Below are 10,258 nucleotides of genomic sequence, written 5' to 3'. Positions count from 1 at the left end.
TCAAAGGCAAAAACTTCAGAGGTATTATGTGATGTCACTGAGATGTCACCGATGACGTAATGTTTAAAGGTATAAAAGTATAAAACATTAAAAAGCAGTGTACAATGTTCTTTATAAATTGAACGTTTTGAAGTTGAACAGTGTTTCTAGCTATACTTATCAACAAGTAGTTATATGCCAAAAAATCTACGTTAGACAGAAGCCTAGAAAAAGCCTTTCCAAATAGAAAATGCACTGTGAATGCAGTGAAATGGTTGTTTTGGCTGAAAGCTGAATTGAAGCTAAACTAATTGAAAGAATTAGAAAATAAGCCGAATTGAAGGTTAAGTGTTTTGCCTCGAGTAGATGAACATGAAAGAGTAGCATAAAAATCCTGTTAACTGTAAAAATGTAATCGATGCGTCTAAAATTTAAGTCAGAGACCTGAAGAAAAGTAGGATTTATAAACTATTATGACCATCCAAACATCATGTTAAAGTTTAAATCTAAACAAGTCAAAGTATGCAGAACCTTTTACATCTCAATGTGAAGAAAGTAGAAGAGAATCTAACAATTGTCCAATTAGTAAACCTGGAGTTATTACTGCATGTAGATATTACTGCAGGTAGATTAAAACCCAAAACTTATTTTACCATGTAAATGCTAAAAAAATTGAAAGAGTTTTAAAAAAGGTTTTATTTTGAAAGTGTGTGTGTATGTGTGTCCGTGTGTGTCTACTGTGTATCATGTGGGAGAAAATCTGTCAGTTAAGATGTCCATTACCATGGTAACATCTGGTGAGTCACTCACATTTGCTGAAGATAGGTTGTAAACTGCTCAGACTTTGCCTCGCAAAATGTGAAAAAGTATTAGTCCTATTTACAAAATATAAAAAGTGTGTAAGACAGAAGGCTCCACCAAACATGGTGATACACTTTATTTGAAGATACTTGATAAAAAGAAGTCGGGGTGGTGATTTTAAAACAACCCCATTTGTGATTTGAGGAGAATTTCTGGACCTCCATGTGTGTCAATAAGAGGGACCCAGGGGGAACGGTGAGGTTACAGGGAGCAGAGGTGAAGAAGGTGCAAGACTTTAAGTACTTAGGGTCAACGGTTCAGAGCAACGGGGAGTGTGAAAAAGAGGTGAAGAGCAAGTGCAAGCAGGTTTGAACGGGTTGAGAAAAGTGTCAGGTGTGTTGTGTGATAAAAGAGTATCAGCGAGAATGAAAGGAAAGGTGTTCAAGACGGTGGTGAAACCAGCGATGTTCAGTTTAGAGACTGTGGCACTGAAGAAAAGACATGTGGCAGAGCTGGAGGTAGCAGAGCTTAAGATGTTGAGGTTCTCGTTGGGAGTGACGAGGATGGACAGGATCAGGAGTGAATAGATCAGAGGGACAGCTCATGTTAGATGTTTTGGAGATAAAGTCAGAGAGGCCAGATTGAGGTGATTTGGAGATGTTCAGAAGAGAAACTGTGAATATATTGGTAGAAGGATGCTGAGGTTGGAGCTGCCATGCAGGAGGTCTAGAGGAAGACCAAAGAGGAGATTTATGGATGTAGTGAGAGAGGACATGAAGTTAGTTGGTCTGAGAGAAGAGGATGCAGAGGACAGGGTTAGATGGAGGCACATGATTCGCTGTGGCGACCCCTGAAAGGGAACAGCCCAAAGGAAAAGAAGATTATAATAAGTATTATATAAAGAGTTTCAGACGCTTTCTGGCCAAATAACGAAAGAACCTTAAGTCCTGTCCCTATGAGAGTTACACCTGAAAAACACAAAAATACCTATGTTTTAATCTATGAGGATATATGTAAATGTAAAAAACTATAACAATCAGTCACTATCACCAATCCTCTGTCCTCTCTCTCATCAGCAGATCTTGCTGGCAGAGGAGGAGGATGCAGCTGTTGTTTTAGTGCGTTTATAATGATTAATAAACTTCTGTTTATCATGGTTTATCATGGTAAATTGTCTGCACTTATATAGCGCTCTTGACCTAATGCTACTCAAAGCGCTTTACACTGCTTTCATTTTCGACCATACACTCACACACCAATGGTGGAGATGCTATGCAGCTGGCTAACACTCACCGGGAGCAACTAAGTTGCTCAGTGTCTAAGTGTCTAAGTTCAGTGTCTTGCTCAAGGACAATTCGACATGTGACCAGAGGAGCCAGCGATCAAACCAACAACTGCGGGATTGGTGGACAACCTCTCTAAACAACTTTAAGCCTGCTCCTAAGCTTTGAGCCTTTCTACCTTTCCACCTGGTCTCCTGGACACACAGTATATCCATCTTCCTTCTCTGCATTAAGTCAACATACTCTCTAGGCTTCCCTGTCATAGTCCCGACATTCAAGGTTCCTACTGTTAGTCCTACACTCTTGGCTTTCCTCTTGTTTGTGTGTGTATTTGGTGTCAAAGTAACAGTTCAACCTTAGAACTAGAACCTGCTGCAAATTGACACATTGATACCTCTTTTCTATCTTTGCATGCTTTGTATAATTTACTCCATAATTTACATTGATAACAGGTTCTAAAACAGCATACTACTGGGCAAAACATTTGCTCTGAAGCATGACGTTTCGACACATGTGATTCATAATTGCAAGGAGCTAAAAAACACAATTTACTTGTGGTTCCTAAAATTAATATCTACAGTATAGTCTTCGATGGGTCTCCTGTACAAACTTTATATTTGAATAAATAAGTAGTCAATTACATGATTTCAATAAGCAAACTACTGAGTAATGGAAAATGCAGTTTATTGAAACAGACACAAATAGATTACTTGTAATCCTTTAATTCTTTTTATTTCAAAGCATTTTTTTTTTACAAAGCTGAGGTTACTTATTGTAACAGTGCTTTGTTAATGTCAGAAACAGAAGAGACCTCTCTGAGGATACTTCCTAAACAGAGAAATTCACAAGACATCACAAACCAATAAAGTTATTGTATAACAAAGCACACACTTAGATTTAAAAAAAAAAAAAAGTATTTTTTGAGGTAGCCACACATCTGACAGGACAGCATCAGTAATATATCTTTGATCACACCCTCTGAGAATTTGTAAGGCCTTTTTATAACAACAGCAAGGCACAGGAGAAAGCCAGGGTCAGAGGTCACCTCATATGTAAACTTGAGGCTTTTACTTTAGTGAGGAGACATTTTTGGGGCAGCTCCTCCTTAACCCTTTCACTTCTCAGCACTTACAAAGCCACACGATAAAATATCAGCACCTACACACATAGAACTACAACCTGTCAATCAGTTTAATAATTCCAAACAAGAAAAACAAAGGCTAAGATACATTTAGGTCTGAGAAGAGATTATGTTCAGCTCAGGGCTCTAGAATGTAAAAAAAAAAAAAAAAGTTGAAATGAGACAAGCTAAAAATGTTAACTTCCTCAAATCCACTGACTCTATAACTTGAAAAAAAAAAACTAAATTAAAACTAATCAAGAGAAGGTCTTAATATTACTTAAGTACAATGCACAGTTAGTTTTAAAAGAGTAGCTATGAAAGTTTTAAATAACCACTTTACCACCAACAAACAGTTTTGCTGTTGGAGGGAGGAGGCATGAATCTAAAGGAGTATTTTTACAGTTAAAATAAAATCCAATAGACCAAGTCACAAAACAGACCAATACCCCTGGGAATGGCACAGTCAGAGACTGGGGAAGATTCATTTGCAGGTCAGGCTTTGTCAAAGCCTGTGGCATATGTAAGATATGCACAAAATAGTAAACAAATTGCAAATTTTCTGCACAATTCAAAATAAAACAACTTTGTGGGGAACGATATAATATTTAAGCCATTAGGCATGTTCACAAATTGACAATCCCACATTAGAGCAAGTGGAACATTTAAATTTAAATGCATGTCACCAACCAGAAATGCAGCAGTGATTTCAGTTCTCTGCCTCAGTCCAGTGGAAACTTTTTCATACATGAAACACACAAATATCTGTAGGAAACTTATGTAATAGCTAATATTTTCAATTGTGCAGCAAAAATAAAATCATGACAAACATTTCCTGAATTACTGAATAGCCTAAGACGTGTAAAATAACATTGCACAGTCTGGGTTTAGTTCTCAGCTGTGTAGATTTGGGTCATTTGTGTGTTCAGAACTAGGTTGAAAATAATGGGGAAATATGAACTGGAACCAACCTGTTCCCTGATCTAAAAGAACCTTTGTAAAAGATGGCAAATTTACTTCTTATAAAGAAAGCAGAGGGATTCAAAATTAATTAAACATTAAATGTAAAACAGTACAGTTAAGCTTTAGAACAACAGGAAATAATATTTCAAGAAAATTCATATTAGCAGGTTTTCCCCCCCATGTTTCACATACATCAACCATGGGTAGGCATTTACATAGGTGTGGATACCTGTTGAATGAAACATGTTGTGACAATGTGAAAGTCCAAGTTTGAGGATGAAATAATCTGAAACAATGTAGAGTATGTTCAACTGTGTCCCAGCATCTGACTTCTACAAACATTTCAATTACCCCAACCCTATAAGGTGCAACAATAGAAGTCACATTTGGGGTTATGGGTTGTCATTCTACATTACAGACCTTCTGCATGGTTCCTGGACTGCACATAAAGGGATAAGAGCAGAGTTTTGTTGCTGCATTTTCTTAGTTGAACTCATACTATGATGAACTCCTTGAACTCCATGCTCCTCAGAGGTGGGAAGAAAGATTATGTTACAATGTGACAAAGGGCTCTCTTCTGGCTCCCTTTTTTATATTCTCACCATTGGGAGACATGTAACTGAATCGGGCCTAGCACAACAAGAAGAAAAACATGCAAAACATCCTATATGCTGCTAAGTTTTTCATTTTGTCTAGTAAGTATAAACAACATAAAAAATGTTTGGCTACTTGTGGTTAAGTGCAATTTCTCATGTGTGGTCAGGGCTGGAGACGCTGGTTGGCATCTGAAGGTCACTTAGTGGAAGTGTTGCTGGCAGTGGATCTTCCCCTCAGCCTGGTCCAGAAGCTCGAGCATCTCCTGGATAATGGCTTTCAACGCACGACCTAGGTCTTCGCCGCTGTAAGGCTTTCCAAGAGGAGGCACGTGGATGAAAGCAGAGCGACCATGACTCAGGTACAGCGAGGTATAATAGGTAAAGTCACAGAGATACCTGTTAGTAAGGAAAGTAAAAGAGGTTCAACTGAAAGAATGCCAATGCCAGGGATACACTCAGCTGCCATTTTATTAGACACACTTTGCTAAAATTAATATTATAATTCAAGACTTCTGCATTAAATCATATCTTTGTGAATGTGATAATGTGCAGTTTGTGTTTAAACTGCTTGGTAATTCAACTTTAGGATGAGGTAGTTTACAGTGCTGTTAATCTTTATTCATAAAGAGAATTATTATGATGCAACACAGCTCACCAGCACCAAAAAGTACTGTAGATCCTCCAAAATAATGATATATTTCAACTAACACCTTTCTGCTTTAGGGATTCTTATTAAAAACTCAAACTCCATTCTTGATTTGCAAAGATGAGATTTGAGATTTTCGATACAGTAAATTCTACCTTTACTCCACATAGTTTCATTTTGTCCTATTGTTAAACTAAACGCAACGCACAAAATGGAGAATAAACACTGTATGAATGAATTATGTGAATGTGTAAATGTGTTTTGATGTGAAACATTTAATTCTAAAACAAATAATTACCTTCCAGCGTCTTTGGAGACAGATACAGCTACTCCCAGCCCCGAAGCGGACACTCTCTTGCACACCAATTCCATGTCAATAACTGAGTCGATACAGTCTGGGCCTCCAACAATGCAACACTGTGAATCAGGACAGAAGCTACTGTTGTCCAGACCTTTGTAGCCGTGATTTCTGCCACACTTCTCCAGCGTGACAGTGGTGGCCATACCTGAGACTCCAACATGAACTACCAACTGGCAAACAGATAAGGCAACAAAAACACAACATTGGAATTACTAAAACGCTACGGTGCTATAGTATACTTTTAAATTGTATCTGTGGCTACTCTTTTTAATTCTTCTGCTGCCACTACATCTTATATGGATCTCAGTTAGATGTGAGGTGTTCGAGGGCCCAAAAACAGACTTTAACTGAAGCAGAAATGGCCCAATTCACACAAATCTGAACATAACAAAACACAAATACAAAGGTTCATGTGCCCCTATTGTCAGGTTGTTCATAAGGCCTGTCAGATCCAGTTATAACTTATTCCTTTACACAGACAGGAGACTTGTGGGAATCTTCCCTACAACTTAGCCATTGACAAGTTGCTGTGTTGTGTCTTTACTTCACACAATGTTCCTATTACCTGTGGATGATACTGCTTCCATAACGAAGGAACCAAACTCTGGACAGTCTGGTACTCTACAGGAACCTCATACACATGCAAATCCACTTCAGTTCCCAGTCCCAGCTTCTTCAGCTCCTGGCGGGACAAACAAAAACTTCAAAGCTGAACTGTTTCCATATTTTGAGATAAAATTTGTAGTTTCTTTAACATTCTCAAAACACTCAAATGTACTTATTATTTTCAACTACATCTCACAGGATTTTTCAGCAGATGGAGTTGATCTGTTATTGGTGAAGAAATCTCAAATGACTTCTAGGAGTTTCTTGTGATTGAAAGGGAAAAGATCAGGCCCTGAATGCCTGACAAATATGGTGTTCCATAGTCAGACCAAAGAACACCATCAACCACTCAAATGGCTAGTAATATTTCAATAAAAATGGTAAAAGAAGATATAAAAATTATAAGAGATATAATTCAAAGGGCCAAGAGATGGGGTTGAAAACTGCTGAAATCCTATGTTGGAAAAAGACATAGCAAGCTTAGCACATCTTGGCTTTTTTTATGCAAAGTGTCTTAACGTCGATAAAGGAAAAACCATGGTCCTACTGTTAATTCAATTCTATATCTGCCACAATGCTTCAACCACTAAAAAACTATAACTCACTTCTGTTGTCCACTTTAAATACTTTTAAATGTAACAAGGTATTTTGATAGCAGCTAGACAAGCATTTTTAAAAAGCATTAAATATCAAGTTAATATGGTTAGATGAGCTGTCTTTAGCCTAAAATGTTAAAAACAGTGTGGAGAGAGGTGGCACAATGACATAATGTACTCAGAAGAAACTAAGATAACAAAACAGACATATGCACGAGCCTGTAGTGCTCAAGCACTGAAATTCAGGAAATAGGTCAGGCGTTATGTTTTGTAGCAGCAATGCCAGATTTTTCTCACTGAAATTTTTGTCTCTTTCTTTATACTTACTGCTCACTGACAGCACTGCCATCAGAAAACATAACTTAAAGAAAAGATATATCAGTTAAAAATGAAAGCAACATTTTAAATCCAAACCATTGAGATCCAATATGAATGTAAACACTGAGCAAACCTGTTTAATCAAATGTGAAAATATGAGCCTTTTTTCCCCTCATTTTCTTACATGAAAGATATTTCCCAGTTGCCATGTATTTATAATTTATCATTATTTTTACACTTAAATACAGAAAATATGAAAAGCAAAAACTACAATATGCACCCATCTTGATCCAAAAATGAAATTATTACAAAAAAGAAAAAATATAACATGCAATCAATGGTGTAAGATTAATCTGTGTCAAATTCATGGCCAGAAGACCAACACCTCCCCCAGTCTCCACAGGACCAATAACCCTGGACACTGACCCCCACTAGTATTGAAAAGAGGCTTGTCCGACCATGTCTGCGGCCCTACCACAAAACGGCCTTTTGTGTGCTTTAATATCCTTATCAAGTCCGTCTAGACACTCTGACAACCACCACCATCAGCCCCCCACATGCAGTTTCCTTAGCAGGACATAGAGGGGCAACAACAAAGAGTGTTGCAAAGTAATGAGTGCCAGCAACTATCTGAGCATGATGTAACCACCATAGGCATGATGAGCTGCAAGATTTTTCTTTCAGAATAATTACATAACATTTTGTTGGTTAGAAGTATGTGTTAGTATGTGTTCCAGCCAGTTCCTATTTGATTCAACAGAAAATAAAATCCTCTAAAAAAATGTGCATTTTTATAGGAGCAGAAATGAATAAAACAACTGTACCTGTACCGCTACCCAGCTGGCGTTGACCGTGTGCTCTCCAAATGGCCCAAAACCTGCAATACATGTCAATTATTTCATTTTCATATTCTGTACTAATACTAAAGTGTTCTAATGTTGTTATAATGAAGCTATGCAGTTTGCTTTTATAGTTTGTTTTATAAAGGAAAATTATTCCGGAGTGACCAAAGATTTCTGAAAGACCTTGATTTTAATAACTGGAAACTAAATTGTTAAATACAAGCATTAGCTTATTTTCTGAATAAATATTTTCTACAAAAAAAATAATTTGAACATTCTAATTAATTAATTCTACATAAGAAGATTTTATGAATGACGTGTAATTTTCCAATGGTCATATTGTAGTTTCTCTTGTAATACACCATGACTAATCGTTACATATTGTATTTGTCCCAAATAAGAGTTCTGTATGTGGTTCTTGACTTTTAGTGCAAGATATCATCAAAACTTTGCCGAAGGTTGTACTTGTAGTATTAAGCCTAAACTTTATATATTTGACTGTAAACCATTTACCTTTCAATGTTTTTCAACAAACACAAAACACCATTTATATATAAACACAGAGTTTGGTTTTAAGTTCCAAATTCTGCAGCATGTTGTTCTCATTAAATAACCTAAATAAAAAAAATCACTACATCACTATATATGACCTACAAATAATTGCAGCAGAAGGCTTGTTTATATAGGGATCTATAACGGATCCCCCTCCACCGCCCTTCCTAAGGTCAATGGGTCCCCGGGGGTTGGGTGGAGGGGGGGATCAGTCTGTCTGACAGGCTGCTGAAAAGGAGCAGAGTGAGGGGCCAGCAGCTGCCAGCCGGTCGGCTATTGTGAAGGTGCTGTTCCCAGGCAATCTACACATCTTCTATCAGCTGGGACTGTGAGCTCCTGCACCCCTTTGTGTCTGAAAGTCACTGCCTCTCCTACTTCTGTTCAGATTTAATGTCAAAGACTGTTTTTGTGCCATAGGTGACAAATAATAAACTAAAGTAACAGAGGGGAGTTGAACATTGTTGTATTTTCAGTAAAATAGTCCTGATTAATACATATTCAATAGAATAATAATGTCACTAAATATTATAGAATCTGAAAATAACCCATTTTTACACTTCACGCAAAGCACTGTGATTGAGTTGGAACTGTACTTAATGATGAGCCATATAAAAACATTGGTTGATTATTGTTAATTATACTTTTTACTTTTAAACAACTTGCCCAGCTCTTTAATAGTTGCATCCCTAGAATGAGATCTGCTGTTGAGAACAAGTCCAGCTTTTACAAAACAATAAAAAAAATACCAGGCATCCCCCCATGTAAGAAACGTTTAAAATGTCATAATTGCCATCATCATCAGTTTTATAATGAAAACAATCTATATTTACTGTTACCCTGTCCATCTTGTATGCACATTGTTGCTGTAATATATACTTAATTGACAGTTAGTAGCTTTGATACCACAAAATATTCTGATTAGCTAATGATTGCTAAGATCCGAGGAAACATTATCTCAACTGAAAACTGACGGCTAACAGTTACATTTCTTAAAATTGCCATATTTACAAATTTCATTAAAAATCCGGGGGTGGGGTGGGGGGTCGTACAGACAACACAAATAACCAGCACAAAGAATAAATATTAACAAAGTCGCTCTATTAACTGAAGTCATTGCTTCACATGGTCTTTCAAGGAAAGACAACAACCAAGACATCGGATGTCATCATCTAACCCGTCCGTAGTTTTTACTTATTTAAAAAAACTTGAAAACAGGACATAGATCCGAAAAAACTAGAAACAACGCGTTTCCTACAACTGTGAACAACTGCAGCGGAGTGAAGCAGAAACAGCCTGACGCCATTAACGTTACCTACTGTCATCTCCACAACTTTTCCTCCACTTCACCCGCTGTTCGGTCTGCCCTAAGACACGAAAACACTCACGGGAAAAAGAAACACAAACCTGTAACGACCACAGTCTGTTTGCTGTTATCCATCTCCCGTCCTGTGGCGGAGGATCCGCTGCTTGATTTTTTTTCCTCGGTGTTGTTTTTTTTGAAGTAGAATCGATTTCTCCACAGCTGACGGCTCCTTCTGCCAGACACAAACCAAAGCACCGGTCCTCCTTACTTTACGTGACGTGATTACGTCAGC

At 37.5% G+C, this 10,258-nt stretch overlaps 1 protein-coding gene across 2 annotated transcripts; it reads right to left on the bottom strand.

Annotated features, from left to right (window-relative positions):
* Positions 1-2,769: 2,769 nt before the first annotated feature.
* On the bottom strand, positions 2,770-10,247 carry pgpep1 (pyroglutamyl-peptidase I). Of its 2 annotated transcripts, XM_067513069.1 has the most exons (5): positions 10,068-10,247; positions 8,094-8,146; positions 6,315-6,431; positions 5,687-5,919; positions 2,770-5,138 (listed from the first exon to the last, which is right to left on the bottom strand). In XM_067513069.1, exons 1-5 carry the CDS (start codon positions 10,099-10,101, stop codon positions 4,943-4,945), a joined length of 633 nt encoding a protein of 210 aa, XP_067369170.1. In that variant the 5' UTR covers positions 10,102-10,247; the 3' UTR covers positions 2,770-4,942. The 2 variants fall into 2 exon arrangements, with proteins under 2 accessions (XP_067369170.1, XP_067369171.1); XM_067513070.1 differs by lacking the exons at positions 8,094-8,146; positions 10,068-10,247 and adding an exon at positions 6,552-6,572.
* Positions 10,248-10,258: the final 11 nt, after the last annotated feature.

This window comes from Channa argus, chromosome 8 (genome assembly GCF_033026475.1).
Source record: "Channa argus isolate prfri chromosome 8, Channa argus male v1.0, whole genome shotgun sequence".
In the NCBI taxonomy this organism is placed as follows: Eukaryota; Metazoa; Chordata; class Actinopteri; order Anabantiformes; family Channidae; genus Channa; species Channa argus.
The sequence above is the reverse complement of the archived record's forward strand: the minus strand, read 5'-3'. Positions and strand labels throughout refer to the sequence as shown.

Bases quoted from the DNA above. Each gene is read 5' to 3' on its own strand.
- pgpep1 (XM_067513069.1), bottom strand. From the start codon at position 10,101: ATGGATAACAGCAAACAGACTGTGGTCGTTACAG. The intron at 5,920-6,314 runs GTAATAGGAACA...TCTGTTTGCCAG, and splicing joins GGAAGCAGTATCATCCACAG to TTGGTAGTTCATGTTGGAGT. The intron at 5,139-5,686 runs GTAATTATTTGT...CCTTACTAACAG, and splicing joins GTCTCCAAAGACGCTGGAAG to GTATCTCTGTGACTTTACCT.